At 38.2% G+C, this 19,857-nt stretch overlaps 1 protein-coding gene across 1 annotated transcript in view; it reads left to right on the top strand.

The window, feature by feature from the left end:
* The first annotated feature begins 17,250 nt into the window (after window positions 1-17,250).
* The window catches only part of LOC108232529 (matrix metalloproteinase-17-like), a 68,212-nt gene continuing 65,605 nt past the window's right edge, over window positions 17,251-19,857 (top strand). Inside the window, exon 1 of the mRNA XM_017410402.3 lies at window positions 17,251-17,385. Within this exon, the coding sequence (XP_017265891.1) occupies window positions 17,251-17,385 (135 nt within the window). The remainder of the gene's footprint in view (window positions 17,386-19,857) is intronic.

The raw sequence follows: 19,857 nt of genomic DNA, 5'->3' as shown, positions 1-19,857 counted from the left end.
CCATGGCTTATATGTTGAAAAGTACATAATGAAGGTTAGAGACCTATAAATATGTCAGTCATGGTCACATGAAAGCACAGAACAAGAACATAGTTTTTCCTGTTGTTAAAAATGACAATTAATCTGAGTTTGACTCCACTACCTGTTAAAAACGTGAACAAAGCTTCTTTTATTTGACATTTTCAACTAAGACTTGTCTCTATCACCTGTTTCTTTTATTGTTTTAAATTGCTTATACAGAAGGTATACATCCACTTGAGCATTTTTTTATGCTTTTACAGTCAGTAATGTTCAGGAGATGAACCTGTATTTAGTGAGTGAGTCAGTACTCCCCCCAAAAGTAGAGAGACTCACTATTTAGTTTGCAGACCACAAGGTTGACTCGGTTTGGGCTGAGGAGCTACAACAAAAATAGCTGAACGTTGTTTTGTCAACTGAGGTCTTTTCTGAGAGTTCTGCCTGTAACACTGAGTCAGCATCTTATATAATTTGGACTGAATTGCCATAATAGTACTTAAGTCTGATGAAAGAATAGCATCTCAAATCACAAACCTAATCTTTTTATGTACACGGTGCTTTAACATTGTTTTTCTGTCAGTTTTTAAATTAGAAAAAAACGGCACATCTTCATCATGTTACTGTCAAAGTTCCTAGAAAAGGACAAAAATTAAGATTATTTTAGTTCTTTGTCATGGCCCTTTTGGAATGATAGTACTACAGAGGATACATTTTAGAGTATTTTTAGAAAATGGAGACCAACTGCTGTGTAAAATGGGTGCATTTCAAGCCAAACCACAATCTATCCCTGCCCTTTTTGATGTATGAGCCCTCTCCAAACAGTAAGACTGAAAGAGAAAAACCATCTTGTCTTGCCTTGGATTGTTTTCTCTTGTTCTCTCGTGGCGGAGCCAGAATAAACTTCCACTGCTATTAAAGCAGATCCTAAAATTCATTTCTGAAGAAAAGGCCAACACATGGTGTGGGCACACTGAGCTGTTAATATATTATTAAATGAGTTTCCACGCTTTCTGAATATTGCTTTACATTATTCCCATCCATCGCTCTCTCAACATACTGATGAAAATTTCCAGACAGGAAATATAATATTCCAAGCAATGATGTCATACTTGGCAGAGTTTCAGGTCTTCCAGGGTGTTGCTGAGCTGCCTCAGCTCTGACTGCATTAGCAGGAGGCTGTGGTTATTTGGCCAATCTAAAACCTGTGTTTTGCATTAACTTCCCAAATCTCTGTGCCTTCATTTGTAACACTGTACCTCCTTCTGCCTGCTTGGTATGAATCAAACTTTGATGAGTATTCAGATAGAGAACAAGATTCAGTTTACCCAAAAATTTGGTTTATTTTTGTGTTAGAGAGGCTTACTGCACACTATTGTACTCACAGCACCAAAGGCTGTTTGTGGATATATTTTAATTGTAAAGGTTTGTCAAACAGAATCTCCATGCCGTGCAAAACACTAAACTTGCAGTCTTAAAGCCTTCATCTTTGCTCTTTTTTAGTTGTTTGTATTGATTGATTTACAAAAGAGTGACTTCAAAAAAACTTACAGTATAAAAATAACAGTGTATCAAAATTTTGGGGGAAAATGTACACTGTATCTATTTTATACAAAGTTTTGTTTAAACTGCCAAAAACACAAGCTATTATATTATAGTTGGGATGCAATCACACTCTGCATGATTTGACTGATCCGATGGACTCTGTCCTCTGATAAATGAGGGTTTTATCACTACTGATATTTTCACTCCAGTATTCAACAATATTGCAGTTGCAGCCTTAATACTGATCTTATCTAAAAGTGTGGATGAAGCAAAAATTCAGTGAAACACAATGTTCAATGTTCAGTCTTTAAGCAGCTCACATTTTTTTTCCCATTTCTTTTTTGTAAAGCCAAACAAGGTCCAAGTTGTTTTTGAAAACAGGAGTTCTTATTTAAGTGAAAACCTAATGATAAATGTCATATTTCATGGAAAAAGAGAACATTGTTTTTGAAAAGACTCAAAATTCCATTACCTCTGGTAGTTTGAGGCAGTGAACACTGCAGCACCTGCTTATAAGAAATGCAGACGTGCAGTTGGATGGGAGGTGTTTGTAAAGATGTGTGAGGGGGACATGATGGCCATAATGAGGAGAAACAAAGGAGGCAGAAGACTGACAGTTAGGAGTTGCCTCCATGATGCATCACCTGGTTTGACACCCCCTGGTGCAGAGCTTTGTACTTTTCAGGGTCACCGTGCAGCTGAACTGCAGGAAACCAAGCAACACTAACAGTCCTTCCTGTTATTTGACACCTATTAACTTTTGAGAAAGGCGAATAGTAGCCAAGCCAGTAGGATTACAGATGAAAGTGATCAATAGAGAGTACCCTGTTCTCCAGAGCTCAACACACAAATAAGGCTCGAGCTCTGAACAAGAGACATGTACATTTTGAAAATATAAATATTAAATAGTTTTCTTTTCTTTTTCATGGACTGAGATGCAGGCCAAAAGAAATTAAAGAAAATAGCAAAAAGAATGAAGGCAGGTGTAAATGAGCCCCAGGCAAAGATTCAATGAACTGCTTCAGAGTCTACAAACACAAAGGTTGTGGTCAGGAGGGACTGTCAGGATTACTTTTCATTCTGCTTAACTTGAATAAATGACAGGAAAAGATGCATTTGGAACACTCGACCTCTTTAATTTGACCATTATATGATATGATTTTACACTTGATAAAACAAAAAAAAATCCTCTTGCTAGTGTCTGTGTGTTGTTGGTAGATGTTCATTTGTCTCTGTTGTTAGCGAAATGTTTCATAAACTACTGGACGGATTGTAATGAGTCTCTCAGAAACTCAGTAATGGATGTTAATCTACAACAAGTGAATGTTTGGAGCCAGTCCAATTTAAGATGGCTATCACAGTTAAATGATAATAGCCAACAAAAATAGCTGTTATTTAGCTAAATTTGTTGATATTGAGGTAAAGTTTGATGTGGAAGTAGCTGAGAGTCGTCATCAGAATGCCAACACATCTTGTGAGATCTCACAATATTGCATGAGATCACACATAACATCATATACAAGTTTTGACCCAAATGATTATAACTCTGTTCCCTCTCATCATTAGATAATTAAGATTGAGAACTCAGGCATAAAAGGTGGCGGGCAATATGCATTTCCTTCAAGGTACTCTAGGCCTTTAATGAACAACAGTAGTTTGTCTGCATGCTGCCCACTCTCAGCCAATAATCAGATTTCACTTTGCCATGCTCCATCTCGCCTGTTACAGGTTTAATCAAGGGTCTAATCATACTATTGCCACCAATCACAGAAACATCACAGGATCAATATGCATCTCACACGTGCAAACCCTCTCAGCAGAAAACACTGGAAGGCAGCTTGCATCTTGAGGAAAATCAAGCAGCTGAAGAGTTCCATGAATTAAACATGAAAATTATTGTGGTACAGCTGAAACCTCCTGCATTCTTTTGCGACAAATATAACCTGTAATGAATAATGCATTGCATTGCATTGCTATAAATCCTCTAAATGAGCCCTAATTGGATTAATCTGGTCATTAATTAAAGGGGATGACTGAGGGAACACCACACTATATGGAGTCATTTTTTTTTCTTCTTTGAAAAGCTGTTGCATGATATGGATGGATGGATGGATGGATGGATGGATGGATGGATGGATGGATGGATGGATGGATGGATTTTTAACTCTAGGCAGAGACTCTGTTCCCCTATTTTGACATTTCAGTAATTTGCACTCCTGCCAAAAAAAAAACATGGGCTCTTCCTTTAGTCCCTATTCTAGTTTCTCCACATTTCATAAAATTCAGATTCATCTTTTTTCCTCTTTTTGTAAGAGTGATAATCTTCCTGACAACAAAACAGACAGACTGACAGACTAATAAATGGCACCAATCCTAAACCCCAACTCATTTCTCACCTATGCAAAGGAATGAAATTACCTTTTGACAGTTAAAGTATGGCTCGACATTTAAATCCCTTTTTGAGGTTGTAGAAATCCGCTGTCATTTTTGACACCTGTACTAAACTAAGAACAATCTCCCTATTAATACAACAAGCTAATCCAACCCCCACCGTCACCATTCACTCATGCACTGAAGAGACACTTTTAATGCTGCTTTATGCTTCTAATAAGTAACATTTCAGCAGAGAAAATCATTTTGCACAGAAGGAAAATCAGCTAAATTCTAATATTTGATAGAACACTATATGTTCAATGACAGCCATAAAACCTAAAAACATTCCATCAACTTGTGTGTGAAATGAAAAAGTACTGAAATGTGTTGCTACTTCATAAAATTAATATTTGTACACAGAAATGAAAGTTCTACTGTTGCTGGTTTGGTCTTGTAAAACTTTCTCACTTTTTTTTTTGAAGCAAAAGAAACTGGATAACCTAAACCTGTTCATCTATCCATTTTCTTTACCCACTTCTCCTGTCAGGGTCACTGATGTCTATGTGCAGCCATCTCTATGTGAGTGGTGGAGGACATCCTGGACAGGTCACAAGTCCATCACAGGGACACATAGAGAAACAACCATTCATACAATTTCTGAGTTACCAGTTAACCTAACATGCATGTTTTTAGTCTGTGAGAGGAAACCTGAGTACCAGGAGTAAATCCACATGTGCACAAGGAATCATGCAAACTCAACCCAGAAAGGCCCCAGGCTGGGAAGCGATCCTGCAACCTTCTTGCTGAGAGGCAACAGGTCTAACCACTGTGCTGCTGTGCTGTGCCTCCAAAAAGATAATATAAATTTAAATCAGACCTTTTTATTTCACTTCACTTGAATCGGAATGCTGATTTCCTGGACTTTATGGTATTTATTTTTCTCTCAGTTCAGTGGCAATTCAAATTCCTGTTTAGTATTCAGAGTGCACTAACTCACCTTCCAAGAACCATATTCAGGATTGCATTAACCCTGGTATTGTACTTTTTACAAAAGCCTGGTTATTTTATTTTCATACTTTTGTTAGTCTGGATTTTTTTTTTTACCTGTTTGGTTTGAAAGCCATGCAGAATATGTGTTTGCAGCCATAAGGTTTTCTTGGATTAAATGCTTAGATTGAATGCATTATTTGCATTATTTTCCCAGCTGTGTCCTGGCAAATTTCCCAATTTCATAACATTTTAAGGCACAGTAATCTCTGAATCCCTAAAATAATTGAATATAGAACTGATTCAAAGTTCCCTTTCCTTTCTCTCTCTTTTGTTCCTCCTCTTAGACAACCCCTCTTCACCTAGTTTTGATTGGGAATCTCAGGGACTGTCCACACCAAAGACAATAACTAAAGCAATCTCAATGTGAGCATCCACTATGATGAGCAATAATATCCTGCAAACAGTGATGCCAAGCATGTGCTTCGAGCTGTGCTCTCCTGCTGTTCCCAGGTCCCAAAATGGATTTTTATTATGGAAGTTGCACAGAGAAACAAAGAGAAAACCAAGGACCTCCCAAAGTCTACAAAGACAATAAAGTTATAAGAATCTGCCTTGCAGTGTCATAATGTTAAAATCTATTTTGGGGAAAGGAGAAACACCATGGAGTGAAGACGTGCTTCTCGAGGCTCCGCAAAAGCAGGGACAAAACATTTATTTTAAGGCACACCCCTATTTATAAATCAGCCTCACATATGTATATAATGGCGCGCTTCTAATCCCTGGTTCATTTGACACCTTTTTTGGTCGCTAAGTCGTTTTTTTAATGACCTTTTGTAGCAGGCTGCGGTCGTCGCCTTGAACCTAGCTAGCGTGCACTAGCTACATAGCGCCCGACCCGGGCCCGAAACGGACTGGTTTATCACTTTTGTGTTGATCCCTTGTCCCCTGCACGGTGGCACTAGGACTGATATTATTGCGGGCACGGGTGAGCATAAAAGAGTGGTTTCCGTCCTTGGATGGTCCATTGTGCTAAAGCTAATTATTGGTCGCGCTCGCTCGTGTCGCTGAACTGTGACGTCATCGTTTACGCCAACTTTCTTCGGCACTGTTTGGGACCATTTTATGTTTTAAAGTACTGCGACTCTTGTAAAATGGACAAGAGGGAGACTAAGGGACCTCGTCAGAGACGTGCTGCCGCTGAGACGAGCTCCGGATCGGGCGCGCTCCGGATGGAAGAGACGCCGCTGGGGAGCGACGAGCGTGGATCAGATACACCGCTCAGTGAGGCAACATTCACCAAAGCGCTGCAAGGTCTGAAGCAAGACATTTGTGATACTTTTGACTCGAGGATGGACTCTCTTACTCTCACATTAAGGTCAGAAATTAAATCCGTGAAGGCTGAGCTTAATGCTAATATAAACTCCATCCAGACCCTTGTTGAAACTCAGGGGGCCACAATCAAAGAGCTCGAGGTCTCTGCTACCTCTTGCAGTGATGATTTGTCCTCCCTGCAGTCCTCTGTATCTGGTTTAGTAAAGGAAGTTAAACAACTACAGGCTAAGTGCGAGGATCTGGAGGGAAGGTCAAGGCGTAATAATATTCGTCTCATCGGGCTGGCTGAAGGACTGGAACTGCCCAGTTCTAGAGAATTCATCTCACAGCTTCTGCGTGACCTTTTGGGATTGGAGGATGCGCCGCTTCTGGACCGGGCCCACCGATCTAGCAGGGAAAAACCTAAAGAAGGAGCTCCACCTCGACCAATTATCATCAGAGTGCATTATTTTCATGTGAAGGAACTGATTCTGCGCCGGGCAGGAGCTGCTGCACCTCTTCTCTATCAGGGCAGGAAAATTTTTATCTTTCCAGACTTTACGTCATCAATGGCCAAAAAACGCTCACAATTTGGGAATGCCAAACGTCTCCTACACTCATGCCCTGGCGTTAAGTTTGGTCTGTTCTACCCTGCTGAGTTAAGAATCACACTGCCAAATGGAGTTGTGCGCAAGTTTTCTGACCCCGAAGCTGCCACAGACTTCATTAAGAAACTGGGAGGTGGTGCTCCTTCTGACTAATATTTCTGACTTGGTTTGAGGCTGATGTTCATTATTTTTGATTTATATTTGTGAAATGGTAACCTAACTGAAAGTTGTTTTTTTTTTTTTTTGTGATTCCACAAAATGTAGGGGGTGCTTTTAGTACCAGATTTTGTTATTATTTTTTATTTATTTTTTTTATTTATTTATTTATTTATTTTATTTTATTTTTTTTTATTACATATTTGATTCTAATCATTTACTTATCTTATTTACGATGTTTTATTTATTTTTGTTTAATTTTTAAATTTATTTTATTTTATGAATATTACTATATTATTATATTATTTATATTTTATTAAATCTTTTTTTTTTTTCAAATACCTTTTTAGTTTTTCTATCCTTACTACTGATTTATTCCTTTTATATACTTTATTTGTTTATTTATATTTCTGTGTGTATAGGTGTGTAGATGCATATCTATTTATACACTTAATTAGATAATATAATTTGATCCACTTATTTTTGTTCCTGCTTTGCATTGGTGGGAGCTTGAGTTCTACTGGGTCCGTGGATGCTTGGGAAGAGGTACCTAGTAGTTAGCAAAAGAAGGTATGCGCGCATCTTGTTTGGGAAGATGCTTCAGCAATCAGGGGTAAGTTCTAATGTTCTTGTTTTGTCGTACTGTTTTTCACATGTTATTTGGTCTTTAAGTGCTATCAATGGGTCATTCTTTACACAGATTGATGGATGTCACAATCTAATTGTGATAATTTACTAAAAGGTCAGGTTTTCAAGTTTTGTAGCTGGAACTGTAAGGGTTTAAATCAACCCATTAAAAGGAGTAAAGTGCTCCATCATTTACAGCATTTGGGTGCTCAAATTGTGTTTTTACAAGAAACCCACTTGAAAATTTCAGCTCATTCTAGACTCCGGAAGGGCTGGGTGGGCCAAATGTATCATTCAACTTTTCAAGGTAAATCTCGAGGTGCTGCTATCTTAATTCACAAATCAGTACCATTTGTGTCTTCTAACATTATTACTGATCCTAATGGTAGATACATTATTGTTTGTGGGAGCATCTTTAATACAAAATTAGTTTTGGCTAATGTGTACGCTCCGAATTGGGATGATTATAATTTTTTTAGTTCCTTTTTTACCAAAATTCCAGATTTATCTTCACGTTTTCTTATCTGGGCTGGCGATTTGAACTGTTGGCTGGGCCCTTTGGATCGGTCATCAAATAATGTTAACAGACAATCACATTCTTCCAAAGTTGTTAATAACTTTCTTAAAGAATTCTCAGTTATTGATGCCTGGCGCTTTCTTAACCCTACTCGTAAAGAATATACTTTTTTCTCCCCAGTTCACCATACATACACTCGTATTGATTACATTCTTTTGGACAGCCGACTGATACCACATATCCGGTCTTGTTCTCACAATGCCATTGTAATTTCAGATCATGCTCCTGTGACATTGGACCTGGTGATGGGAGGTGGCTCTCCTTTTGTTGCTCCTTGGCGCTTGAACACACGTCTGTTGTCTGATGATAAGTTTGTTGCCTTTGTTACTTCCAAAATAGACTTCTTCATTGCCACAAATGATACTCCAGGTACATCACCCTCTCTCTTGTGGGAGACTTTTAAGGCTTTTATACGAGGACAGATTATATCCTACAGTAGTTTCGAAACTAGACAGAGAAAGGCAAAGTTGTCAGAACTTACAACTCGGATTCTGCAGTTGGATGAACTATACGCAGCTTCCCCCTCACCCGAGGCATATAATGTTAGGTTGTCTTTACAGGCAGAGTTTGACCGATTGGCATCAGTGCAAGTGGAGGAGATGCTTTTGAAGTCACAGCATGCCCAATATGAATATGGAGACAAGGCCAGTAAACTACTTTCTCACCAACTTCGTAACGCGTCAGCGACACATTTTATCCCACAGATCCAAACTCACAATGGCATCCACAAATAATTAATAACCAGTTCCAAGAATTTTATTCGTCGTTATACGTGTCTGAATGTCCATTTGATATTTTGTCTCTGGACTCTTTCTGTGACAACCTTGTTTTTCCTGTACTAGACCGAACTTATAGTCTTAAACTGGAAGAGCCCTTGGCTGCAGAAGAAGTTCTACGTGCTCTTAATAATATGCAAAGTTCAAAATGCCCAGGACAGGATGGATTTCCTGTCGAATTTTATAAAAAGTTCAGTCTTAAATTGGCTCCCCTCCTGCTGAATATGTTTAGGCACTCATTTGAAACTGGAACTCTCCCTACATCCTTGTTACAGGCTTCTATTTCTTTGATCCTGAAGAAGGATAAGGATCCTTTATCCTGTGGCTCCTATCGCCCAATTTCTCTTTTAAATGTAGACTATAAAATTCTCGCCAAACTTTTAGCCCTCCGTTTAGAAACTGTCTTGCCATCGTTGATCAGTCCTGACCAGACTGGATTTATTAAGGGGAGATATGCCTTCTCCAATGTTAGACGGTTATTTAATGTGCTCTATAACCCCACAGATTCTTGTGAAGCTGAATTTGTGATTAGTCTGGATGCGGAGAAGGCGTTTGACAGAGTGGAGTGGGGTTACCTTTTTTATGTACTTCATCGTTTTGGATTTGGTAATAAGTTTGTTTCATGGATAAAGCTCTTGTACACTTCCCCACTTGCCTCTGTCAAAACAAATTCCATTTACTCTAAATACTTTCCTCTTTTCAGAGGCACTAGACAGGGGTGCCCCATGTCCCCACTACTTTTTGCAATAGCTATAGAGCCATTGGCCATCTCACTTAGATCCAATATACATTTAAGTGGGGTCACAAGATCAGGCATCGAACAGCGGCTTTCCTTGTACGCCGACGACTTGCTTCTCTATATTTCTAAACCAGCCTCTTCAGTCCCTATTGTACTTTCAACTCTTGATCAATTTAGCCGCATCTCTGGTTATAAACTAAACCTTGGTAAAAGTGAAATTTTTCCATTAAACTCGGTGGCTCGAAAATATTCACTTGCTTCTCTCCCATTTAGGGTTGCCCTTGATGGTTTTACATATTTAGGGGTTAAGGTCAAATGTAAATTTTGTGACCTTTTTAAATTCAACTTTGAGCCGTTGGTGGACAAGGTCAAACAAGACCTAGATAGATGGTCTTTGCTTCATTTATCCATTGCTGGGAGAATTAATACGATTAAAATGAATGTGCTTCCCAAGTTCTCTTTTCTCTTTCAGTGTGTCCCTGTTTTTATCCCCGTTTCTTTTTTTAGCAAACTGGACCAAATCATCACTGGATTTATTTGGGATCATAAACCCCCTAGAATTCGTAAATCATATCTTAGGAGACCAAAAAGTGTGGGTGGAATGGCATGGCCGGACTTTATGTTTTACTATTGGGCATCCAATATTAGAATTCTTACTTATTGGTTAAAGGCAAATGATTTGGACAGTGCCCCGGCTTGGTTGGATTTGGAAGCCTCATCCTGTATACGATCGTCTTTGTCTGCTTTAGTTTATGCTCCCAAATTGCTAGCAGGAGCTGAAATTCCGAACAACAAAATGGTGAGAGTGACTCTGAAAATTTGGTTTCAGTTCCGCCGCTATTTTAAATTAAACTTTTTTTCTTTACAATCTCCTATCTTCAAGAACCCTTTATTCCGGCCCTCTATGATCGATAGTGCTTTCTCCGTTTGGTTCTCTCATGGTATCAAAAGCTTTAGTGACCTCTATGAGGAGGGTACATTCGTCTCCTTTGATCAGCTTTCTGCAAAATTCGACCTCCCAAAGAGCCACTTTTTTCGTTACCTACAGGTCCGAAGTTATGTTAAGGAAAAAACTTCTCTCTTTCCCTCTAAACCTCCTGTTAATGATTTGGATAATCTTCTGTCACCTCCCCCACCGAAAAAGGGTCCTATTTCATGTTTGTATGAGAGATTGTGCTGTTTTCGTGAGTCCCCAATTATTTCAATCAAAGCGGCATGGGAAGAGGACTTGGGTTTTCTGTTTCCAGATGACTTGTGGGATAGAATTCTTTACCGTGTACATGGTTCGTCACTGTGTGCCAGACATGGACTAATTCAGTGTAAGGTCCTGCATCGCACTCACTGGACTAAGGCCAGGCTTTCTAAAATATACCCAAACGTTAGTCCGGAATGCGATCGTTGCCATCAAACACCTGCCTCACTGATCCATATGTTTTGGTCATGCCCATCACTAAAGCAATACTGGACAAACATTTTTGCAGCCTTGTCTGAAGTAGCTCATATGTCCATCCAGCCTGATCCACTAACTGCATTGTTTGGTGTACTTTCTGAGACGGTTTCGTTGTCAAGACTTGAGGCTGATCTGGTTTCATTTCTCACTTTGTTGGCGAGGCGTAGAATATTGCTGTGCTGGAAATCAGCTTTACCTCCCTCATTTGAAATCTGGATTAAAGATGCTTTACACTTTAGTAAACTTGATAAGATTAAATTTACCCTACGAGGTTCCACAACTAAATTTTTAAAGATTTGGCAGCCGTTTTTTGATTTTATTCAGACATTGCCGTCCCGTATTGTGCCCAACTAAATTTTGCTTTTGCCTGACCTTTTTATTTACATTATATTATTTATCAAATTATTTATTTTGTCATTAATACCCATTGACGTACATTTTTCTTAAATCCTTCCCCCCACCCCTTTTTTTTTTTTTTTTTTTTTTTTTCTCACTATTAAGACCTATATTTATACCATTGTACTTTGCACACAAGACTAATGTCTTTTTTATTTTTCTTCTTCTAACATATCTACTTTTTGTTTTTTCTTGTTTTCTTTTCTTATTCCTCTGGATTTTATTGGGGAACGCTTATCCATGTGTACTGTACGACTTATGTTCGGTTCTGTTATAGAAAAAAGTCTACATATCTTGTTCATATATTTTTGCACATTTTGTATTTTGATGTTAAAACCTAATAAAAAAAAAAGGAAAAAAAAAATAAAATCTATTTTGCAGGAAATATGCTTCTGTTTGCATCAGAATTAGTATTAAATTACCCTAATGATAAAAAAAACATCAGTAAAGAACAGACATAACACCAAAGAAGCAATGGTAGTGTGACACAAATCATTTGAAGTTGTTTATTCTAGGATTTTATGTCATGTATATGAACTACTTGAGTATTTAAGAAATGGTAGCCTTTAGTTATGGCTGAATAATTTCAGAAAATAAAAATCTTCCACCCTTATTTTGCTGAAATAAAAGAGTTGTTATACCTGGCAAACACAACATGCATAAAGCAGCCTACACGATTTAATTTTTATAAATCATTTCTATGGAAAAAATATGAAAAAAATATTAAAATGTCTTAAAGCAAAGTCTGTCCAACTTTCATCACACTGGAAGACACAGATTCCTGTGTGTTTTACAGGACTGTAAATTTCTCAAATCACCAACAATATAGTGAACCAACATCACCATTATTTATGTGTTGTTGAACTTCACCGTCCACTTAAATTAGATATTTACGACCCTAGTTTTATTGTTCTTGGTGTGGACTAGACTTTAAAAAGTGCTCTCCCATGTAAACATTTTTCCCGTTGGCATGGCTACTCATCAGAGCAGATGTTAAAAAGTGTACAAATTACGAGCAGAAATCTCTCTGTAGCACAGCAACGTAGAAAAATATTGTGGAATTTATGGTCAATTGCAAAGGCTCTCGTAGATTCAAAAGCACATGAACCAAGGTACCACAACAAGCTTTCCACTTTTTACAGCGATCATCCACACATAAACCAAGAAAACAAAACACACAATAAAAAAATCAAAGCTCTATGAATGATTTATGCCATGCAAGTATTACTGATCCATGAACTGAATATGCAATAAAACAATTATATTTTATCTGTATGATCAAACAAAACCACGTAAAATGGTTTATTTGCTGTCGGTCTGTATATGCTGAAACAAAACTAGCATTCCATTAAGAAAAATATACCACCCGCTGGTTTCCATGCCAGAGTTTTCACATGATCTGTTACCAGATGACCCTCAGTTACTGCCACACCAAATTTTAGCTCAACTTCTATAAAATTCACAAACTTAGAGCTATTTTTGTGTTGGCTAAGGTTGATTACCCGTGAAAGCCGTCTTAAGTTGACTGAAGCTAATCCGTTGTACATGCATATACAGTGATTACTTTCTGAGAGTTTCAGTAAAATCCATCAAGTGGTTTGTGAGATAATTGACTAACAGACAGAACAAGCAAACACAAACATGGCCAACTGCTTTCCACAGTGGCAAAGATAATCATAGAGACTAAACAACAACGTTCATTAGTTTTTTTGAGAAACGGTAAACAAAAATCCACAGGTCTGAAGTGCTCTTGCCACAATGTGGTACAAAAAATGAGCCTCACTGTGTTACAACCAACTCATTTCAGCCCAATTCCACACTGACCAGTGTTCTTTTTTTATTAGTTATACAATCTAACCAGGAACATGGGTACATTCTGCAAAAAAAAAAGTGTGAAGTCAGTGAAACACTTCAGGTAAAATGTGCACAGCAGGGTGAGATGAGCAAATGGGTATTTTCACCTTTTCTTAATGTAAAAGCGAATAACTGAAGCTTCTTTCTGCCAGCAGGCACGATGAGAGACTCCATATTCAGATGCTACAATTATCGTAATGTTGTGGCTGCACAAGCAGTCTATCTGAGGCTGGGAGCAGCAGTAACACTGTGAAGCTTAATACTGCTGAGCAAAAAATATGTTTTTCATCTTTTTTTTTTTTCAAGTGACAAATGACTACTGTGAGGGATCTGAAGTGTGTGCACTTGTGCATGTGTGTCACTCCTCACCAAGGACGAGGAGGAGATGAATTCCGAACAAGTAGGAGTCTCCGTGTTCAGATTATGTTATTTAAATGTATTCAAATACTTTAATTCATTCCATCACATGACCGATCTGCCTTTTAAATAGTTAAAATATACTATAGGGGCATGTAGCTCTTCCTGATTGTGAATCATTACAGTATGTACTTCCATTACCTGCTAGATTTTACAACCAAGCAGAAATAAAAAAAAGACTTCATTAGTATTTTCTATACGGAAAAAGGAGCTGCCGCCTCATAGCACAGTTTCACATTATAATAATTATGTCTGCTGCTCAGCAAATTGTTCTCTGTTTCCTCAGATGTTTGCTCAGATGTGGTGAAAATAAAGGTGTAATGAGGAACATAAAATGAAACAACTTTCTGTTGCATAAACCGATGCAGTTTTTATTTTCCTTCAGTGACCTAGCTTCTAATTTTACACATTTTTTGCTCAGTAGTTTAAGTCTTTAAATTCTTACAGCCCATATTTATTCTAAAGTCAGTAATAATAAATAGCACTGTGTTAAATAATGATGTGTGTTTCTGCCACTTAACAAATATATGTTGTCAGACAAATTTACTTGTACTTAGGCTAACAGGATGCATACATGAAGCTGATTAATTAGCATTTGGATATAAAGCTTTAGACTTCTCAGCAGGCCCTCATTGGCGAGAAGTCCAATGATGAATTAGTGAGTCCAAAATGACTCTCTAATGAGAAGTCTGGGTTTCTCTTTCATTGCATCAATCAAAGAGGGATTAAAGCAGCTTCAAACTAAATAAACAAATTTAAGGTAGTATCTCACTAGTAGCTGGTGAGCAAGATTTTCTGAAGTCCAGACTGCCTTGTGGCGTTTTTCACGGTTTGTCAGTTTCCTCGTGTGAGCCGCTGAGGCTCGCAGTTTTGTCACTTGAATTCTGAACACGTTCAAAAGATTTCTGTGACAAAGTTTTTTCTCTGAATAGTGTCTTGAACCCATCTCTGACTTATCTTAGTTTTGTTGCGATCATTTCCAACTTGACACCAGCATGGGAGCTCCACTAAATCTCTTTATGTCCATCGTATAATGGATCCCTTTCAAAATGTACTTTTGAAAACATTCATCTTGGCTAGACTTCGTTAATCAAACCAATTAAAAAATGATTAAAAGAAAATTTTTCACATAAGGACTCTTATTTTTTAAAATAAAGTGTGTAAGTAAAGAGGCCAAACATATTAGAAAACAGTTTTTATGGCTGCTTCTGCTAATTATGTCAAAAAGCCACAGGCATAGATAGAAGAAAAAAACATGTTGACTCTAGATGTCAAATGGAAAGTATTTTTTAACCTCAAGATTGTTTGCCAAGTCCATATTTCAACTTTAATCAACACATGCTGAAAACAGTTGCTGACATTTGACCTTTTTTGCTGAGTTTTTTTTTTTTTTTTTGGCCAAACCAGTTATAAATATTTCAAACTGAATCTGGTATATTTTGCAAAGTTTTGTCTGAATGTTGTCTGTATAGAAAAATAAAGATCCTATCCTATTTATGCTGGTTTTCTCCATAAAATCTAATTTAACGACTGTACACAGTTGATGTGTTCAAATTGGAGTCTCCAGCAGCATTTTGAGGAAAATAAATTGTTAAAATTAATAGTATGTAAAATACTTTTTGTGCCATCATCGTCAGATGTAGTTCGTTCCAAATCGATATCCTGAGCCAGAAGGTAAAGTTAGTTTTTTAAGATGAAAATATTGCTAAAACGTGGACTCACGTTGGGTTCTGCAGCCTCTTTTCTCTCAGTGTTGTTGCCTATTATGGATAAATTCTGAAAGCTACATTTGTCTCTTTCTGGTGATGCTTGCAGCCTGTGAGTTATAATTTCATGAAATTCAGTTTTGGAATAATAAACAATGATAATATAGCTACACCAGGTTTAAAAAATTGGAAAACCTGCGGAAAAACATGACCAATCACCAAAATTACACAAATAATCATAGAATACCCAGCATCTTATCACCCATCACAAGGATTTTAATGAAACTCTCAGATAGCGAATATTGGATCTACATCTACAAATTCTATTAAAAGTCAACCTGATTCTAGATGACCACCTTAGCTAGCTGGCTTTAGCAAACACCAACCTCTGTCAGTTTTACAGATATTGAGCTGGAATCTGATGTGGTAGTAGCTAAGACTCATCCCCAACACTTACTCTGAGTGCTATCAAATTGTACAACACCTCTGTCATGCAAAGTGACAGACAATATGGATTCCTTCAAGTAATATTAGTTTTACTTATCCTGAGCTTTGCACAGATAAACTGTCATCTGCACTGACAACTGGTCCTCCAAAAACACGTTTTTCATCTGAAAACTCAAAATCCATAATGTCTGGAATGATGCATAAGTAGAATTTGAGAATCATATTAGTCTTTGAAAAATAAGACAGCAATCTGTACAAGCAGCTTAAAATTGACAAGTTTAACCCAAATAAAGTGCTATAGAGTATATATCCAGCATATAAATAAAAATGTGCCTATTTGTATGGCACCCAAATGACTTTCTAGTACTTTATGATTCCAGAGTCTCTTTAAACTGCTATCTGGCCATGCCTGGTTGACTAATCTCTTCAGACCTCACTGATTCCACATGAAAAGATGGACTGATACTTCTCAGTTTCAAGGCTCTACCGCCGACACTTGGCTGTGCTACATCTTCACCCAAATCAAGGGTGCGCAATCCGGAAAGAGGCGCAGAGTGAAACTCTCCTCTAACAGAAGCTACCATGTTTTTGTTTGTGGGTGGGTTTTTTTTAAATTCCGTTTTATGTTTTAGATTTTAAAAAAAAGAAAATGTCAGCCAACTGGTTCACTACTTTAAACGGACATATTTCACGCTCACAAATTGCCTTTTAACCCTTATGTCCCCCTGAAGACTCTGAAGTTACGCAGGACGCGCGTCATGAATTCACCAGCCTCCACTGGGGGTGAGAAACGCGCTGAACCCCCCGTCCCTCCTTCCTCTCCCTCCTCCCCCTGAAGCTTTTGAAACGCTCCTGGCTGTGTGTTGCGGTCTCCTCTGCTCTCCCCTGCTCTTTCCCCTGCTCGGGACGGAACCCCACGCAGCTGCCGCGCTGCCTCAGAGCTGGACGCGGCGCCGTCAGGAGCGGACCCCGGAGTGCCTCGCTGCTGGGATATAATCACGTGGACTTCACACAGCCTCGGCTAAAAAGTCTTCTCAATCTGTTGCTTCTGATTACCCTCCCCTTCCTTCAGTTGATGACTTCTGAAAGGCAAACTTGTGAATCCCAAACGCGCCGCCGGGTTTTAATGTGCTTTATGCGTTTGCGCTCCACAGTGAGGTAGACGGGCACGTTTTCCCAGAGTGTCGGAGCGGTGTAGCCCGTGGATGCGGCTGTTTGGGTCTGTGCCTGAGCCCCGCAGGATCAACCTGTCATAGGGCAACCATGATTTCTCCGGTTTTTTACAAGTGGATGAGGAATATCACGCCTGAGATGCTGCTTTTTGTGCCGATTTTGTGGTTTTCAGCGCTGACCGGAGCGGCTCCTTCTTTGACCAACGAGCAGCTGGACATGGGGGTAGTAAGTTTTTTTGTTTTTTTTCCCCCCATTTATCTTTTTTTGTGCACTCTTTAATCCCGCAGTGACTGGGAAGTGTGCATGCATCCATTACAGTCCAAGCCTTTTACTCATTATTGCACTTTATCATACTTTTGCACCCTCTAAAATCCTGCAACAGTCCGCCGCTGCTTGCTGACTGCGTAAATCTGAATTAAAAGGGAATAAAAAAGTTTAAATCAAGCATGGTGGCTCTTGTAATAAATAAATGTACATGCATTTGCCTTGGCAGCGTATCGACCTCCTCCACAGCATGCTGACATTGTATATACCCGCACTGATGGATTCTAAACACAGGGCTCAGTTCCAACACAATGACAGCCTAAAGCATCAGGCGTTATTTCTCTTTGTCAGTCTTGATATAAACTCTGATATTTATCCGAACAGTTCCAAATAATAAGATGGGATGCTTCCCCAAGTGGGTGACAATTGTGGAGGAGTATGTTAAAGGTACTCACTGCAAAGTATGAAATCAAACATAACATGATCATCCTTAACTTTATTACATGTTGCAGTTAAGGAGTTTCTCCAGTAGTTTTACAGATACCATATTTGAAGTGCAGGTATGCACTCATTGTAAACAAAGCACTCCACAGGAAACCACATGGAAGCTTGAGTCAAGTGTGTTTGTTGATTCTGCTTACATCTTCTTCTTTTTTTAAAATTTAAAGACACTAACCATCGATATGAGAAAAATATTGGGTGGGTTTTGTTTATCAGTTTAAAAAAATATATATTTTTGACCAGTCTTCCTGACTTTGCAATGAGTGCCTTTAAGTTTAAACTTGCAGATTAGTGATGACAGCTGAAGAAGAATGTTAATAGAAGTGAATCAGGTGATATAGGTTGTGTATTATTCACCTGAGAATCATTTATGATGATGTGTCAAAGCAAATAAATGCCCTTTCTTGATGTTTCCGTCAGTAGATATACTACTTCCTCTTTGCATTTGGAGTTTTGAATATGGATGTAAGACCTCCAGATAAAATAAGTATCTGCTCATTAATCCTTCCTCATTAACTGTTTACATGCATGTCATCTAAACCAACACCATGTTTTGGTAATTAGCCTCCCAACACAGGCTCTCTCTGATAAACTCACGTTTTATTGCTAATTGGCACTTCATCTGCACTGCTTGACTTAAAACACCGCAGAGGTATTTTAGACAGTGGACCCTCCGCCACATGTCCCCATTGGACATGTGCTGCTTGGAGACAAACATTCATCTTCTTCACGTTCACAAACCTGCAGACAGGAGCTGACCCGTGTTTCACTGTTTGCATTCACGTGGTGCTGTGTGACCTAATTGCAAAGAGGGGTGCACTTTGTGATCCAGCCAGCTGCTGGTGAGGATGGATGCGTAAGCCCTGGTTAATTACAGTTTTTTTACCTGCTGTTTGGAAATATCAGGTCTTTTTTTTTAAGTTTGGAGAAGAAACTTTGAACATAATGCCCAATTTTTTAAGGCTATTTGGACAGGGAACTGTCTGGGCTCATTAATTTTTGTGTCTAACTGCAGTTAACGCCTTGTAACTTAATGGTGTAACTTGTTGTTTGAGACAGTATGAGAAGCATGCTACCTTTTTTTTTTTTAAGAACCGAAACACAGGAACTTAAAGCAGCTTAAAGCTGATTATTAATGTACTGTGAGACAAGCAGTTCAAGTATTTTTTCAAGCAAAAACTAGTTTATTTTTGTGTTAATGTGTAAAATGATTGATTTATGCTGGTCTAGATGTCGTGGAAGTATTAAAGGTTGATCCTTTTCCTTTATTTTATCAGTGATTAATCTAAAAAGTGAATTTCAGCAAATAATTGGGTTTAACTTTAACGTTCAGCTACTAATTGACTCATAAAAATTGGCTGATGATGTATAAGCATTTTAAAGATAGTTATATTTAAATTCGTTAATCATTCTCATTTTTTGATTAATCAGTTAATTCTTTTCATTTCCAGTCAAAAGCATAAATTAGCAATAGAACAGTTTTACAGATATTGTGCTCAGATTTGATGTGATAATAGCTGAGAGACATTCACAACACATACTCCAAGTGTTACTCATTGCATGGGGTCTTTGCTTAAAACTTAAGCATTATTTGTTTGATTTAGCACTGTCTGTTAGCAAAATATCTCACGAACCACAGGATGGAGTTTAATGAAACTTTCATGTGCATCTGCAACTGATTAACTTTTGGAATCAATCCAATTCAAAATTCAAAAACACAAAAATGACTACAACTCCATTATTTTTACCGACAAAGAGCTAAAATTTGATGTGGTAGTAGCTGAGTGTTTCCTGGCATACTGCAACATGTCATGTTTTTTCGTATCGCATGAGATTGCGCACAACGGTATTTTCAAGGTTTGACCAAAACAGCTACAACTTCTCAGTATAAGATGATTTTAGTGTAAAACTTTGCCATGAAAAGTGGGCAAC

This window comes from Kryptolebias marmoratus, linkage group LG14, assembly GCF_001649575.2.
Source record: "Kryptolebias marmoratus isolate JLee-2015 linkage group LG14, ASM164957v2, whole genome shotgun sequence".
Taxonomy (NCBI): Eukaryota; Metazoa; Chordata; class Actinopteri; order Cyprinodontiformes; family Rivulidae; genus Kryptolebias; species Kryptolebias marmoratus.
The sequence above is the reverse complement of the archived record's forward strand: the minus strand, read 5'-3'. Positions and strand labels throughout refer to the sequence as shown.